At 38.7% G+C, this 17942-nt stretch overlaps 1 protein-coding gene and 1 long non-coding RNA gene across 4 annotated transcripts; one reads left to right on the top strand and one right to left on the bottom strand.

Annotated features, from left to right (window-relative positions):
• Window positions 1–1250: 1250 nt before the first annotated feature.
• Window positions 1251–17921, bottom strand: LOC134814659 (DNA polymerase kappa-like). Of its 3 annotated transcripts, none has more exons than XM_063822825.1 (13): window positions 17782–17921; window positions 17271–17413; window positions 13177–13353; window positions 4335–4487; window positions 4000–4158; window positions 3810–3939; window positions 3549–3682; window positions 3252–3410; window positions 2929–3087; window positions 2501–2687; window positions 1991–2383; window positions 1783–1872; window positions 1251–1596 (listed from the first exon to the last, which is right to left on the bottom strand). In XM_063822825.1, the coding sequence occupies exons 1-13, from the start codon at window positions 17831–17833 to the stop codon at window positions 1484–1486; spliced, it is 2049 nt and encodes a 682-aa protein (XP_063678895.1). In that variant the 5' UTR covers window positions 17834–17921; the 3' UTR covers window positions 1251–1483. The 3 variants fall into 3 exon arrangements, with proteins under 3 accessions (XP_063678895.1, XP_063678894.1, XP_063678893.1); XM_063822824.1 differs by having other exon boundaries at window positions 1277–1596; window positions 3810–3909; window positions 3970–4158; XM_063822823.1 differs by having other exon boundaries at window positions 1282–1596; window positions 3810–4158; window positions 17782–17915.
• LOC134815292 (uncharacterized) lies at window positions 14710–15948 on the top strand. The gene is made up of 3 exons (XR_010160235.1): window positions 14710–14821; window positions 14946–15134; window positions 15261–15948. It is a non-coding gene; the product is annotated as an uncharacterized LOC134815292 (long non-coding RNA).
• Window positions 17922–17942: the final 21 nt, after the last annotated feature.

The raw sequence follows: 17942 nt of genomic DNA, 5'->3' as shown, positions 1-17942 counted from the left end.
TAACGGTTCAGGCAACGACTAACTGTTGCTTGGGCTACAGTGGGGGGAGCAGTCAGTTTAGATAATTAAACTGATTGTTCTTCGTGCCAGCCTTCAGTTCTAGTTAGATTCTGTCCTTATATAAGTAAAAGTAACTACGGTCTACGGGTACGGGTGTGGCAACTTTGCCAATATTAATGTATTAAAAAACATTAACTTGTTCCCAAGACTTCATTTGGCAGTGTTATTTAGAAAATGACGCAGCTATGATAGCTATACATTTATCACATGCCTTCTCATGCGATATCAAACGTATATCGACATTTTCAAACACGAGGCTTGCCGAGTTTTAACAATTTTGATATCAACAATTTCAAATGCGATATCAACTTTTTCAAAACTCGGCAAGCCTCGTGTTTGAAAATTTCGATATAACCCTCGGAAAGCCTCGTGGGCACTGGGCGAAAGTTTTGATATCGCATGAGAAGGCATGTGATAAATCTATAATATCGTTAAGTTGAACTTTGTTAAACCACATCAAATGCCCACCCGAACCGGGCCGAAGCAACACTTATTACAGTTGACAGAATTTAAAAAACTGGAGGTCCCACTGCCGCGGATCTGACCTGGCTGATGATCCTGGAGTGCGGGTCTACTCCATATACATATATATTTTTATTAAAATACAATTTACTATCACGTTTCTGTCACGTCTGCTCCTTTATTCGGATGGTTGTAGTATTACTATTCAGTATCCTGTAAAAACTTTTGAATTCAAGTGTCTGCAGGGTAATTACCCAAAGACTTAGCCTTTGACAGAAATAGATGAGGGTTTAATCGTCTCCACTGAAAGTGCTTCGGTCTGCAATATTTAATTATTATTGTATTTATGTAATCTCACACATAAAATTTAAAGTTGGACGATTACGTTGGTCGTTTACTTTGTACCGCTTTATGAATAGCTCCTAATTTTAGTAGAGCACCTTGCATAATAAATACATTTAACTTGTAGTACATACTGAACTGGAAGCCAAATTATGGAAAGAGGTCAAGGGGCAGACCCCGTAAGAACTGGAAGTCCTGCGTACTCGAAGATGCTGCTAAGTTTACAGGTGTTGAAAACATCGACAACGACACAACAGAAGCTTTGGCTACCAACCGAGTACAGTGGAGACATATGTTACGCCGCCAACGCGATGTGTGTGATGCAGGCCACTCCAACGACTAGGAGGAGACCTTACCATGTATGTAACATACTGAAAGAATTATTCGAATTTTGAAATTTAAAACGAAATATATCTTTTCTAAATCACAAGTAAAAATCAAGTTTTCATATAATAATCATAACAATTTATCCCGAAGATTTTAAAATAAATACAGTTAGTATGCACATAAACATATTGACTGAAAACTCAAATATAAATAAATTATTATCACATTTAATAAACCGGAACATCACACAAAGTAAAAGTAGCATTTAAAAATAGAAAGAGGTTTAATATGATTAACTCGTGCGTTTAAAATATTTAAACAAAGATTGTTTTTGATCGCCAGCCTCGGATTGCTCGTCAGTTCTTTGTCTTTTGTCCGAGCTGCTGGATTGTTGGGATTGCTGACCTGAAACAGAAAAATACGATTAAAAACTTCTTATCTAATATACTACAATCACCTATATTTAAAATTAATTGATCTTACAATTATATAATCCATACACGGTGCATTATATTTGCGAAATTCAATAAATTTAAAAAATGAATTGCAAATATGAAGGGACAATTTTAGCATTTAGAAAAGAATTAAAACCTTTGTTAAGACAGCGGTCGATGTGAAGGTTAAAAGTAGTTAAATCTGAGGAGACGAGTTTGCAGCAGATCGGACACGTCCATCTTTTATCTGAGGAGGAAATATAAATACAAGTGAAAGTGAAAGTGAGCAAACAATGTCAAATGTGAATATCTATATTCAAACTACCTGTCTCGACACGAAAAAATGCTAAACTGAGTTATTTTACCGATGAATTTCTGAAGAGCTGGTCCTTCTTCTGAAGATTTCCGTTTCTTTCCTCTCTGATCTGAAGCTGAAGCTCCCATATCCCCCGATTTAATAGACGATAGCGTAATACTCACTCCTGAACCCTTATCGCTGTGATTTTGTTGCAGCCCTGACACAGGTTTGATAATATTCGGTGCCTCCTTAACTTCAGACATTGCATTATCTGGTTCAACAACATCTCCCTTGACGATGCAAGAGTCTACATGTTTATTAAAGGAGACTATCTGAGCGGGAAGACAGGTCCCACACACGGGACAGCTCCAGGTTTTGTTGGAGTTTGAGGAGCTGTTTCGTGTGAAGGAGAGGAGGGAGCTTTGTTTGGTGGAGGTCACGAACTTATTTACTCGCACTCCTGTGAAAATGTGAGAAGTTTATAAGGGCCTCATGTCAAGACAGCAGGATGTAAATTTGCGAGTAACTGTTTGCTAAACATGATCGATCAATTTTCTAAAATTCAAAACCAACTAACCGAGAAGTCTAGCAGAGAGGCGGTGTCCGGGAGGTTTAATCTCGAGCAGTTCCTTCACCAGCTGACAAAGCAACTCCCTAGCCGTGAACTCAATCTCCTCTTTTGTGCTGACAGCGTGGGACTGCGTACGTGACCTCTGTAATATCTCGAATGTGGCTAGTTTCATCTTTACACTCACTGTCTCCCCCTGAGGTCAACATATCAGATATTCAGATATTCAGTTCGGATACAGTTGAGACAAGGCCCAAGGGGGGGGGGGGGGGGGGGGGGGGGGGGGGGGGGGGAGGGGGAGGGGGAGGGGGGTACACTACAAGGGTGACTAAAACATGCAAAATGTCAATTATTCACGCAGGATGTAATGGAAGAGGTAACTAGTTACTAACTACAGACAACAGATAACTGATCAGGTAACTGGTCAAGTAACATACCGCTAGATTCTCAGCTTTAAGTCTGTTCGCGAGGGTTTCTGATAACTCAGACAACATAACCACAATCTCTGGTGTCAGTTTGTTATTTCCAGTGTTCACATTGGTATCGGAGAAAGTGTTCTCTGTACTTATACTCCGCCTACCTTCATCTGATGATACCTGTAATATACATGCCTAAATGTAATGACAAGGAAGTAATGGTCAATACTTTCAGATTTATTCTATTAATAAATCTAGTAACAACTCGTAACACGTTACAGCAACAATATTATTTTGGGGAGTGTCAAGATTATTAGCCCATATCAAGTCTTGTGAATACTGACCTGATTGGAACCAAGTCCGAGAGCGGTATAGAGATAAGAGTGAACTGTGGCGGGAGTGAACAAGTGAGCAAGAGTCCCACGGTGGGTTATCAGATCTGAGACCTTGTTAACACCGAGCGCTGAGAGGTAGGCTTGTTGGACTCTACCGATACCTGGAACCTGAAGAAGTATTCACTATTTATGATATTATGTCGATAGTAGCACGTCAGGAGTTAACAATAATAAATCTGGACCACCGGGTAGATCTCGAATAATATGAAAAAACTTAATCAGAGAAGTGAAATCAAATATATCTACCTTTTTTATTTCGAGCTCTGCGACGAAGTCCATGATAGTCTCGCGATCAGACGGTAAGAAATACTGTCCGTTAGGTTTATTGAGATCAGAACAAACTTTAGCTAGAAATGTGTTGCAACTCAATCCCGCACTGGCTAAAAGGGAGATGTTCTGTGAGATAAACACTCTCCCACTAAATTTCCACAAAAAGTCATCCAAAGGGAGCGGGGGCATTACAGCGGAAACCATCGACCAACGAAAAATTACATAAGTTTTTAGTACCTGTGAGCTGAGTAGTTGTCTCTATCTCCCTCCTCATCTCTTCCACAACATTCCACACCACCCTCTCCCTTCGACACCAACACAAGCCAGGTTTAGAGACCTCATCTCTAGCTGCTCCAGGTTTAGAGACCTCATCTCTAGCTGCTCCAGGTTTAGAGACCTCATCTCCAGCTACTAGAGGTTTAGAGACCTCATCATTATTTGGAGTGTGGGATCCATTCAGATTATTAAAAAGTGGTGGTTCCCCATGCTCAGGACACTCCTCTGGTGATACTGTTCTGTTCTGGACGACATCTGTCAAGTCACAGTACACCTCATCCAGACTCATCGCGGCGAACTCTGAGGTGAACTGAGAAGTTATTTTATGAACATGTTGTTATACTTATATATGTTAGCGAGATTAAGAATTAAAGGCAAATATACTGGATATGGCTAAGGTATTGGATTTAAATCTAGCAATATGTGTCAGAGATTGTAAATACGATAACTTCTTAACCGGTTTTTGATTGGCTCACAGAATCTCACCTTGCCAATAATCTCCATGACCTGACTGCTTACAGCACTATACTTTTCATGATGACCGGGCACTATCACAAGCCCTGGACACAGTTTCTTTGCTATGAAGCCTGGCATCGCTGCTCTCACGCCAAAACGCCGGGCTAGGTAGTTGGAGGTCGACTGAAAGGGAGGCTAAGATTAGCACGCCAATAAAAACGTTTTGATTGTCTTATTTATATCATGATCGCCAGGATTACATTTCCCGTTTATCACGGACAGGATTTCCAGATGATTTGTTTCAGCGGTGGAAATTGAACTTAAATAAAATTGAATGTTACTCTTCAGTCTTCAAAACTGAATAACTTAATATCAAACTCGGGATTTTGTACAGTATAATTATATCATATATGTAATGATCGAAACTTTTCTGAGCTGAAGGTAGCTCCCTGAAACTCAAAATAAAGATCGAGTTGATTGTCAGTTGTAATTTTAGTTGGTAAGTATTTGTCCTCCGAAAAGAAACTCTTTAAAGTAGCTCTGCTGTCCCTGCTCACCAACAAAGACAAGTTATAACTTCTCCTTGACAAAAGCTATCATCAACAACTGCTAGAGCGTTTGATATTTTCCATTAAAATGACTAAAGAGTATTATAAATATACTGCGCTATATATTGGCTAATATACTGAGATACTGCCAGATCACAGTTGGAGATGTTTGTTCGGACCTTATCAGCTTTATCATCAATATTACACCTACCGAGAATTGGCTTGATTGATTTTCTATGCTTGCACAAACCTGCTTTAACAAGTCGACTGTCAAGTCTATAGCTTCATGACAACTGATGTATCAGTTAAGAAGTTGATTTCAGACGACTGTTCCAACTTTCTGTCCCACCGGGTAAGACTTAAAATACAACATTGAAAAACTTGTATTTTGATACAAAAATCAAATATATTATGGATACAACGTGCCTAATAGCCGGTTCTCTTACATAACTGTGTGTAACTTACAATGTGTTGTTTAACGCGTATTATTAATTTATTTCACTATTAGGCATCTTTGGTTCTCGAACGTTTTATACCAAATAAACTACGCTGATTCAAACCAGAGTGCTTTCAAGCCAATAAGTTTACAACTTCTGTAGCGGTTACTTGTTCGAAAGGCAGATTTGTGATGATGGATTTGATGACTAATGGAGAAAATTGGGACATGGAGGAGATAAACTCGCAGTGAAATAATGTCGTCGTTAACACTGATACTACACCTACATCCTACACGTCCTACTCTTATGATATGGAGGGGCAGAGGACACATTGTGTTCCAGTTACAGAGAAAATATAGGCACTTTTTAATTCTGAAATATCTCCGGAGTAGATTTCAGAAATATGCAGATTAAAATTAAATTGGTAGTTTAATCAATTTTATCATTGATAAGACAACTACATATACCTAACAACTTCGTTCTCTTCTGCAACTTCTGCAATGTAAACACACAACAAATATCTGAGGTTCTAGAATCTAACTTGTGGGGTATGTGCGTAATTCATTTTATTTCTGCCATTTGTCCAATCATTTCTTAGATACTTCATTCTCCGACATTATAAAGTTGATTTTTCCTCCCCGTCGAACTTAATTACATTTCAGGCATTCTTCTGCTACTTGGAGACACTATGTGCTTTATCCGACCTGAGAGTGTCCCCCTCCACACTCTCTACCTAGCCATGCTAGTAAACCTCGTATTCTTCGTACAACTTCGCTAAAGTTATCAAAGAATCCAAATCTGTTAGCAACTGCTGACAATAATACTGTCTCAGATCAGGAACTAGTTCTGGTGAGTTAATTGTTGGATTCTACTTTTTTGTGATAATAATCCTCCTACTTAAATACAGGGTGGGCCAAAAGTCATTGGGCATACGTTGGACTTAATAGCTCCGCCGTGTTTTATATCTGAGAGCTGTTGCTTTGCATATATAGCATACTGTACCTTCTTGTTCGAGAATTTTGTCGTCAAAATTCGAATCTTTTAGACCATGCCCATTCATTATTAAAACATCTATATTGTTCTCCCTGAACATGCTGGACGCCTAATTTTTTCAGATACGGTAGATTATTACATGTTGCATCTGATCAGAAAAAATGACGTGAAACGGATTTGAAATGAATGAGTTATCAAGCATTAAGCTTATCTTGTTAGCAAAATTGATTGGGTGATTATGTGACACGACACCTTAATTGGGCTACCCTAAAAATTCCCACTATGTAAATCTGATATCACGTACCCCGTGCTTTAAGCGTGCTACCTGAGCCTTAGGAATTATTAGAGAATTCCTGGCGGAAAATGAATAATGAAACATAACTGTTGCGAAAGGATAACTTTATTTAAAATATGCACACAATCATAAACAACAATAAATCTACAGAAAATGTTCAATATGACCTCCGTTCTTCTCTACGACCAACTTGCAGCGCCGTTTTACTGATCGGCAAGCCCGAACTCAGCTGACGGACAACTGGGAACCTTTCAAGTTTACCTAGTTAACTAATTAACATGCAAGCTTGGGAAATCCAATCAGCTCCGACAACTGGGAACCAATCATTACGTCATATCCCCGACAACTGGGAACCTCTGGAGATACTTTAAACATGCAGGTGTTCACTGATTTCACAGCTGTGCTGTATATATTTCTGCACTAATTAAGACAAAGAATTTTTTCAAGATGATAGTTCAAACTCAACATAATAATTACATACAGAATACATTACTCGATATCAATCTCATGGCCAAAGTATTTGGCGATCTTAAACAGATAGTCAACCTTGCTAGTGCAATCCGAGTATTTGGAACAGATATGGAGCAACTGGTCATTGGAAGTTTTCCTTTTAATCCTCTTCTTAAAAGAAGTTTTTCCAACACCCAGTCGATCGATATGGTAATCAGTGATTACCTGCTGCTCCCGAATAGCACGGAAGTACTCTTGCACGGTCAGCTTGGGTCGATTCACCCTGGATTTAAATCCACGATGGAAACCCTCGACCATGTTAGAGGTCTGGGGAAACTCCGGATCCTCCAACGTCTTCAAATAATGATTCCAGAACGTCAAAGGAAACTTGGGAGGAACCCTCTCCTCACTGTCGACAGTTACTGACCCAAGGTAGGTTTTCTCGAAATAATTTACCACAACCATTAACTGAGGATAGTTATCTTGGATGTAGTATGTTATTTGGTAGAACACCTCCTCAACATCAGCAACTGGGACAAAGGCGAGGAACTCTACTGGAACATCTCTACAGCAGTCTACAATACGTCTTTTCACTTTTTCAGTTCAGGGATGTCATGAGCAGGACCCTCCTTGTAGATTTGATCCTTAAGCCATCCCCAGAAGAAGAAGTCTGGACTCTGGAGGTGTCATTGCATGTCAGGACTACGAGGTGGCCAAGGTTCAGCTAGTCCTTTACCTATGGTTCTGTTGTTAAATTTGGAAGTTATCCACTGTCTGGTAGGAAGATGAGGACGAGCAGTATGAGGTGTATTCCATTAGGTCGGGGTAGAACTTATGGTAAAGGACTCTCGAGTAACGTTGTCCATTTACAATTGCTGTTTGGCCGTTCTGCTCGAAGAAGTATGGTCCAAAGAGGCGGTCCGAGCAGATATCAATCCATATGGTGACCTTTGGAGAATGAAGAGGGCTCTGTTTTACTTCTGCAGGTTTCAGGATGGCTGTAGGACTCTAAGAGTCGATCATCACGTTCCTCAACATGTCAAGGTGGGAGACAAGATCCTGATCGAAGGGGGCTGTTAATTCCTTCGTCGTAGGCCTTCTTCAGTCCGTTCTCCCGTACCCATCTCAGGACTGCCTGGCAAAAGTGGAAGTAGCAGCCGTCAGCCACTGCTGAAGGAAAGACTTCGGAGAGAGAATTTCGAAGCGCCATCTCAAAGTCTACCATGATGCTCTGTGGTACCGCTCTAGAGTCCTCATAGTATGGGTCCTGTAAGGGAGTTCCGCTCTAGAGTCCTACCATGGCGATTTAACTCCGCTCTAGGGTCTCCAGAGCCGCACATTTGAAATGTTAAGTCGGTTTAAAAACCTTTAAATCCATTTGACTAATCTGAACTATTTTATTAGTATAACAAAATCTTATCTTATCTTATCTTATCTTATGAGGATTCGTTGCGACGCAACAAGGCCATCGAATGAGTCGACCACCTTTGTTATTTTACTTCGGCATTACCTGCATTACAATGTAAACCAGCACTTTCAAGGAAGAGCTTTACAAGAAGCCGAAGGATCGTTCCTAAGGCCAGCAACGGTTAAGGCACTATGCCACACTTTCTTCGCCCGAGGCTTCGCTGTGTTGATCAAGCACAGCTCCTCATTTAACCCTCACACCCGATTTCTCGAGCATTCGGCTGAGTGAACCGTGGGGCTACATAGACCACTCGGGATCCTTAGCAGAGCGTCAACGACGCTCACCCCACGACTAGGCAGGCAGTGGGATTCGAACTCGCAATCTTACGATTACAAATCCGATGATCAACCAACTACGCTACCTGGCCGTTCTAAATCATAAACTGTATTATAAAATTGAAAATAAATCTGCACACAATATTATGGAAAGATAAAATGACTCGTTACTGAAATGGACAACGAAAGAACTAAATACTGATCACTATAATGAATGAGTTAAAAGCAATTTAAAAAGATGAGATAGTGGCACTTTGAGAGCTGATAAGACTGATAAATTCACAATACACATGCTTTTAATTTTGAATTTATCCTGTCCCAAATCAAGATTAGTTCGTTGAGATGTTTGCTATATATAATATATATAAGCGTAGGAACAAGTGCCCAGTGAATAAGTGTATGTAGTAGGAAATGATAGGAATTGAAGAGCTGTAAAACTGAGCTGTATAAGTCATTGTATTTCAAGTCTACTGATAATAGTATTTACACACTACCAGCCCTCTCCCTCAATCATCGAAAAGACAACAAAATTGATATTTTGGTGCCTTTCTAGCGTTCATAATTATGTCCGTTCAAACCTATGTCCGATAAGATGGTTAACATTTCCATAATCAGGAGGATAGCTACAATTTAAAGTAAGACGACAGCAGAGAATACCAAGGAGGATAGATGTTCCCGCAAAGTTACCAAGACACAAGAAGTGATCAAACAACAACACTGAAGAAGCTAAAGTGGAGTGAAGTAAGGAACAGTTGTATCATTGATAATACACCTACATACAGGAGGTTGGTTATTATTGACCAGCTGTACCCAATAGATTCTCTCTGACAGTCTAAAGCGAGGGAGCAGCACTAGACAGCTTTACACTTTCAGTGGTGATGGACATTAACAGTGCGTTATTAATATTACTCTTTATAAAGTTGGAAACTGATGATAGAAAGTGGAGGTGAGGAAGTTAGATGCACGATATGGCAGGGTGCCAGGGTAGAAGGTGAGTGGAAGAGAAAATTTGGTAAATTTGACTGATCACCTTTTATTTACAGAGCCTCAACATTACTATTTATTTATCTAGTCACCCTGGACTGTAATTTGGTTGATGTTCAATAAAAGGCATGTTAACTTCAGATGGTAAACTGGCTGTTAAACCTCTAGCTCAATCAACCACTGCAACTGGCTCACTCAACAGTTTACTAATCGCTAATCCGAAAACGTGAGTATGAAAACAGTAAAATAACAAAAAAAGCATTTAAAAATTGAATGGCCCATCAGACCGTCCAGAACATTAAAACAATGTTCAGGTGTTCTGTAAGATGGCAGTATCTCTGATAATACATCTACATCTGAGCTCTGATTGACTCGTGTACACGTGTTTGTTTGGGGACTGGTTTGTAAGCCAGCCAATGTTTATGAATATAATATTAATAACTTTATTACATAATCATAAATATATATCATAAATAGATCAAATCTGAAAAACAAATTTGCACGCAGTTAATAAATTTATAAAAAAAAGAAAATGAAAAAAAAAGGTTTATTGCTAAAACAAAATATGGAGCACTCTGTGCTTCCAACAGCCCTTCAGACTCGCGCTAAGTTTGTTAGGGACTGATTTAGGATATCGTAGATATTGCTATGCCATGCCATTAGTTTGGATATGTAGTGTTTGTGATTGTTGAAATCAATTAATTACGGTTTGTGCTGATAGGAAAATAGTGATAGTGGGGAATGTGGCAGTGTAAATATGGACCTGGAATTTAGGATGTGTGGCTTATCCATTAATATTAGTTGCCGCTAGTCTGTGATCAGTTTGTTCTGGTTTTTTTGTGTGCAAATATATATTCATAGTTTATTTTTGTAATATCATATAATATATAGTACTTAATAATAACCATATGACTAATAACTGATTAACTAATTAACTAATTAACTAATTCACTAAACTGATATAATGACCGTTGTGTCCAGTAACTTTCAGACACGTTGTGACCTTCTTAGACCTGGGATATTATGTAATAAGAAACTGGGCCACGTGTCATCGTCATTTTCACTCTGCAGGTTCAAGAGCATGCGTTTTGTAGCCGATTTAAAAAGGTTTATGGAAAAAAGTGTGGGTAGGGTGCTTACATTTGCATTTACAGCATAAATTGAGAGTAAAGGTCCTTTGAAGAACATCGAAGATCTGAAATGTGTGGTGTTGTACTCGGCTAACCAGGATGCTGCAGTCACGTGATCTGAGTTTGCAGTGGGTGCATTTTCTGGGATAGTCATACAGATTTGTTGAGGGACTGAGCTGCGGAAATGTTTGATTCGGTGCATGAGAATTAGTGTGTTTTTTACAATAACACTGTGCACCGTGAGTATACCATTGTTATTGAAAAATTGTTTTGTGTGTTCTGGCAGTCGACCGTCTTTGTAAAAGTAATTAATGTGACCTGGCATTACTGCCCTGATACCCTGTTTTTGTCGTGAGAAGAGTGATTCAATGTGATTTTTTGCTGCAAACCCCCATACAATTGAACAGAAGTTTAAATGCGATTGAACAAAACTTTGATATATCTGTAGCCTTATTTGAATCGATAGGTGACGTTTTATTTTATACATAATTCCTACATACCGCATCATTTTTGATCTAACAGCTGCTATATGCTTAGACCATGTTAGTTTATCATCCATTATAACGCCAAGGAACCGTGTTTCCCTTTTACGTTCTAATTGTGTGTCTGCAATATGAATATTTGGAGTATTATCAGTATTTCTAACACCGAAAAGCATATAGCAGGTCTTTTTTAGATTAAGTGCAAGTCCATTACAGTCAACCCAGCGTACAAACTCGTGGGAGAATTGGTTGAATTTTTGTATAACATCGTTTGCATTTTTGCCTTTTATTATGATGTTCGCATCATCAGCGTAGAGTATAAACTTTATCATACTGTTGATATTTGGCATATCATTGATGTAGATTAGGAATAACAAAGGTCCCATAATACTGCCCTGTGGAACTCCGTATGTAATAGGTTTAAGAGCTGATTTAATACCATTCAAACATACATATTGCTGACGTGTGCTCAGGTAGGATTTAAACCATTGCAAAGCTTGCCCACGGATTCCATAGTGCTGGAGTTTGTCAATCAATACATCATGAGACAAAACGTCAAAAGCTTTACTAAAGTCGACTAGGAGTAATAGAGCAACTTCCTTTTTGGCAAGGGAATTCAGAATCGTGTGTTGAGCATCCAAAAGAGCATGCTCACAGGATCGGCCTGGCCGGAAGCCATATTGCCCTTCAAAGAGCGAGCCTTTCTTGTCAAGGAAGTCCATTACTCTATTATGCATAAGTTTTTCATACAATTTGGAAAAGGTGCACAGCAAAGATATGGGTCGATAGTTAGTGGCGTCGGATTTGCTGCCTCCTTTGTGAATTGGTATAACTTTAGCTATTTTGAGAGATGATGGGAAGATACCTTGACTAAATGATGTGTTAATGATTATGGACAAGACTTTACAGAAGGAGGGGCAGTCTTTTACAATTTTTCTTTTACAACACTCTCAGAGCACCTTATTGTCAATAAATACGATCCCAAAACAGGTTACCTTCGACAGACCTCTGAATAAAATTGGATTTCGAGTCTAGGACATTAGCTTATAATTGAAATGAGTTTTACTAATTAGTATATTTTCTAATTCAGTCCTCTAGTTCATTGTGGGGTATTTGTACTCAGCGCGGATCTTCCTGCTATTTGTATCCGATGCTGTTTAACTGTAAATGAATCCAGATAATTTCAGTTCAAAGTAAGGAGTAGAATGAAAAAGGAAGCAACATTCGACGAATGCAAGGTCAGGAGTTCGGTTACAACTTACAAAGTCCCATTTCTTAAGTTGTAACCCAGACGCACAAGGACCAACGAAACCGCCTCATCGACTTTAAGAGTGTTTTTAATGTAGAGTCCTGCAACTCCTGTAAAATCTCCTTTATAAGTTTATGACAGGACAGATTAATCAACATCTCATATTTGTATTGAATAAAAAACTCGCTCAACATGGAATTGACTATGCTTTGAATGAGAAATGTTGTTCAGCTTTAATTTAAAAAACTATATTTTGTTTCGTAACTCGACTTAAAGAATTAAAAAAGTGTGAATATTTACTTAAATTCAAAGCATAAGTTATAACCTTCCCAACAACAAATATCACCTCCCCACCAGAATCTATTAATTTCAGTAAAATAAAACGAAGCATTAGGTATTAACTTCTGGTCGAATGTAGCATTAACGGAATCTTAAAGTGTAGAGTGGATCCCCTAAGCACAGGTTCTATAACTCATCAACTTTAAACCCGGTATTAATCATTAAAACCCCATTATGTATCAGATTTCTGAACAACCCCAAATATCATAATCCCTAACTTACCAACATAGCTGAACCCCCTACTGCCATGGGAACATCTTTGAGAGCAGGATTGTCTCTCATCTCCACGGCAGCGTAGAACGCGTCCATGTCCACGTGCACAATGTCACGTGTTAAGTCACGAGCGCTCTCGAGCCGCGCAAGAACTCCGTCTAACTCAAGCTCACTCTGCTTTATCATCTGAAAAGTTAGATGCTAAAAGGTTCTCTCTAAAATATGATAGAAAGCAATTCCATCAGTTCGTAAAATAAACATCCAGGTTTATTTATAAGTGAGGGCACCTATATATCAAGCCAGAAACCCAAACTATATATCTTGTTGAGAAACGTGGGATTAAAGGGTAATACGTTATTTGGGATGTTGGGGGGGGGGGGGGGGGGGGGTTGTCGTGGGGGGGGGGGGGGGGGGTAGTATCTTATTTGTTGTAATCTCATTTTAGGGCAGTGTGGCAATGGCATCATTTCCTCTGCTAACCTGATCTAGTGTTTTATAATCGAAAGCCGTGATGTTCTCAGCTAAATGCGACCTACCTATGTGACCTATGTTGAGTTTCGTCAAGACTTGAAGGGGCCATCACATCGTCCGACGACTCCATAGCGAAGTAAAGTCTCGCTTGTTGCGCCAGCACAGCAGAGAGTTCGTATTTGGAGGAGTATATCCCCTGATCGGCGGCTTATCAGGGAGAGACAACATGAACTTTGTGAGCTTATCTTTGAAGTGCTCCAGATCTTGAACGACATTCAGATGGTAGGGGATTGCATTCCACAATTTAGGTTTCTGAACTGCAAATGAGTTGTCAAACAAGGTGAGGTTTGCTGTTGAACTACGTTTTGATGGAATTACTGCAAGGTTTCCTAACCTTGGTCGTGAAACAAATAGAACGTTCAGATCATTGCTGGTCTTTCCGTGGAGAATTTTCCACATGTGGAGAATGAGGATTGAGGAATCGCTCCCGCCTCTGTTGAAGAGACATCAGAGATAGATAGACCAGGCGATCCCAGTAGTGGATATCGCGCATTCCTGATATTCTGGCGGTGAATGCTTTCTGCACTGTACACTCTCCAGTTCTTGAATATCGCTGATTTTTGAGTGATGCCATAATGGAACCCATGATGCTTTTTGGCGAGCTTTATCTGCAATGACTCGTTTGTGAGGGGACCAAGAGAGATCACAAAAAATATCATAATATATAATGTCATTATCGAAATTTCTCGAAATTTTATTTTATTTGAGTGGGTTTGTGTTCATCGATACCGGAAAGAAATATCTCTCACAAAAGTTTGTTCTTTTGGCAGATTCCAGTCGCAAAATCATCCCGTGGTTTGCGATAAGGATAATTTAGGTATGATGCTTCGGTATTTTTACTTAAACAATGGGTTTAAAGCAGTGGGCACTGCTCCAAAGATCCTGCCAATTGAGTGATTTAATATAACCGTGAGAATCGTATTATTGGACCCATTCCAGTCATTGAATCAGACTTGTTAAAGAAATTAAACGACGTCACTTTTAACATTTTTATATAAACGAGGTCAATCCCGACTGAGCATTATTTTCAACATGAAGCTACTTTTTGTCGTACTAGTAAAGTTAGTCCTGGAAGCTGCTTCGTCATATTCCTCGGGTAAAGATGAGCAGTACATATGCCAGGGTAAGTGTTGAAACTAGAAGAGTTTGTTTTAGTGATGTCAGATTTTTATTTGCAAGTGAATATTTGAACTTTTTGCAAACGTAGATCGCAGCAGCTGAAATACAAAATAAATCTTATATTTCAGGATATGAAGAGTATTTGACAGCGATATTCGCGAAGAATGACTGCCCTGAAGATGAACGGTTACCAAGAACAAAAATACTTGGAGTGATCATGGAACTGCTGGAGATAGAGAAGCAAGAGGAACAAAGCTTACATATACAAGTACCAATCACTAGAGAAGAAGACGGAGAAGAACAGTACATCTGCTCTGGTAAGTAAAACATATTTGTTTAGATAGGGATCTCACGCTAATCTGGATAAATTGATTTACAATTTGAAAGTTTAGCTCCTGAAAACTAGCTAATTGTTATCAAGCCACAACAATTGTATTTTACAGGATTCGAAGAAGATTTGAAGGGACATCTCACTAAAGACTGCCCTGAAATGTACCGCACCTCGCTCAGCTACTTTCACAAAGCAGTGAAAGATCTGATAGAAACAAAGGGTGAAGTAAGGGGGTTACACCGAGTTCGCAGAGCAAGCTGGTGCACGCACTGTCCTTATTACTGTAACTGCTGTAGAAGCTACTGGTGGGGGCGGTGCTCGTGTCCTTCTAGGTGCCGGTGCTGTAATTAGTAAATTAATTAGGACTCAGGCCAGAGTTTAGACAAAAACTTCAGGTGAGAATTGCAGAGAGTATTTTAGACAAGGCTTTACTCAGGAGGGGTCTAAGCTCTAGCGACCTAAAACTTTATGCCCGGCCCCTCAGAAGGCGAGATTTTAGACGAGATTTGAGAAAGAACTCTGGGCAGGACTTAAGAGGACGCTTTACATAAGCAATCTAATTTTGAAAAATTAGATTATGGACTTAACAAATAAATGAAACATTTTTTAATTAAGCTTCGAATTTATCTGTGTTTTTTTAGGACATTGTGATGTTGAATTTTTTCTTTTAAGCAGTTTTTGTATGATTATTTGTGAATATTTCGGAGCACGAAAATACGAATAAATATAATAAAGATACAAATTAATGCGAAGACAACAAACTTGAAGTTTTACGAAATAACAAAGAAATCGATCATTAGCGGTTTAATTTATACATCGCTCAGCTCTTATTCGTATCTCAGTATTTTGAAATGTATAGTTCTGTAACGGAATAATTTAGAATTATAATCAAAATCAGTTTTGTTTTTTAATTGTATTGAATGTGCGTTGTAGCTTATCGTCAAATAAATCCAGGCAAATATCTTAAACAATAGTCTCAGAAAGTGTGTCTGTGTGTCTGTCTGTGCGCGTGTAATTTCCGAGCGGCTTAATCAAGAAAACGGTAAGAGTTACGGGACTTGTTTTTTCGGTAAAGTACCGAGAAAACTCTGACGAAGCCAAATGATAAAGGTTTTTTAAATCGGTCGGTGGTAAGTGGTTTAATTGATAGTTTTGTACCACAAATGTGACATAAAATGGATCACTTTTTCTCCCTCCTCGCGCTCTCTCCCATTACTGCATAGGCAGCGTTGGTACATAAATCATAATTAGGTTAGCCTCGATATTCACTGTCATTTAATACTATAAGCTTATTAGGGGAGGGGGATTGTACTGGGGGCACTCATTGAATTGCGGTAAGTCCAAAATATTGCAAGTGAAAATTTTCAAAAGTTTTATAAAAATTAGTTCAGTATACGTGTAATGTAATTGTGAACATTTTTTATCAAAATATATTTTTGAAATATTCCAAAATGTATTAATTATTTAATTAATTAATTAAATAATTTATGTTTGAAAAAGTTGTTTAAGAAAAAGTTGTTTAAGAAAAAGTTGTTCTTCTTTGTTTTCTAAACACACTGCTTTAAACTAGAATCTTTTAGGATATTTAGAACGTGACTTATTTGCAGAAAACCAAAGTGGTAAAAAGGTGGTAAAAAAGTGATAATTGTGGATTTTGCTCCAGTCAGAAATTTTGGGAATTCTCTGGAATGACTCCTGGGACCTGTCCCGACCATTTCCCGTAATAATCGCTTTGTTGCGAATTTTGTCCGACAAAGGCTTAAATTAGGACGTATTTGACTGTACTACTGGGGGCACTCATTGAATTGCGGTCTGTTTGGACTGTAGAGAGAGTTCATACTTGCATACGACAGTGTTATGCGTGTTTTCAAATATAATAGGCGGGTTTATACTTTTGCATTTCAACTGCGATAGTGAAGTCCCGGCCGTTGGCATGGATTACACTAGTTCACTAATATTGTGCTAACTGGGGTTAACCTGGCAAATTCATTTAAAGTACAAAGTAGACTAGCATTATGCAGTGATGGTGGGATGCACGGCCACGAGTCCAATGTATGAAATCTGAATACAAGATCAAAACAAAGTTTTAATTATGAATTAATATTTTGAAAAATCGCAAAACCTGCTCAGTGAGTTCACCCCTTTCTTTCAACATTTTATCAACCTTGTTCTTCAATTCCTTTTCTTTCTTTTCGGCGTGTTGGAAGAACTTGGACCCTTTGCTTGTCTCGCGAATTATTCTGTTTATACGCTCCTTGTCCAATCCTGGATTTGAGTGATGCTTAATTTTAATCAGGATGTACTTAGTGAGGCCGGGTTTTGATTTGCCTTGCAAATTTATATATTTTCTCTTAGTCTTTATATATGATATAGGTCGGACGGTATCACTTCTTATGAATCCCCATAGATTCCTAAATTTCAAACAGCTTTAAGTAACGGTATCCCCTTGAATCTTAGTCCGTATTCTTACACTTGCAGAAGCTCCCCCCTCGAATCAGTATCTTTACACTAGCACTGCAGCTACCGTTAAAAAGCATGAAAGTAGAGATAAAATGGTCACGACAAATTTTAAAATTTAAATATAATCAGTTACGTTATCAGTGGGTTTTAAAAACAAATGTTGATTTACAAACCTTGCATTCCAGCCTTGCCATCGTTAAGGGTGAGGCTATTTGGTCCGGTCATTGTTGCATTTATATTGTCATTATAAAAGAACAAATGTGGGGAGGCTAATGAACATCACTCATCTAATTAGGAAACCATACCTAGAGCCAAGATTTGATAAGAAAGTGTT

The sequence above is a fragment of the Bolinopsis microptera genome, chromosome 5 (assembly GCF_026151205.1).
Source record: "Bolinopsis microptera isolate Bmic1 chromosome 5, MBARI_Bmic_1.0, whole genome shotgun sequence".
In the NCBI taxonomy this organism is placed as follows: Eukaryota; Metazoa; Ctenophora; class Tentaculata; order Lobata; family Bolinopsidae; genus Bolinopsis; species Bolinopsis microptera.
This window is presented reverse-complemented; position numbering and strand designations above follow the sequence as displayed.

Bases quoted from the DNA above. Each gene is read 5' to 3' on its own strand.
- LOC134814659 (XM_063822823.1), bottom strand. From the start codon at position 17,833: ATGACCGGACCAAATAGCCTCACCCTTAACGATGGCAAGGCTGGAATG. The intron at 13,354-17,270 runs GTTTTGCGATTT...CTAACTTTTCAG, and splicing joins GGGGTGAACTCACTGAGCAG to ATGATAAAGCAGAGTGAGCT. The intron at 3,683-3,809 runs GTACTAAAAACT...TCTCCCTTTTAG, and splicing joins GACAACTACTCAGCTCACAG to CCAGTGCGGGATTGAGTTGC.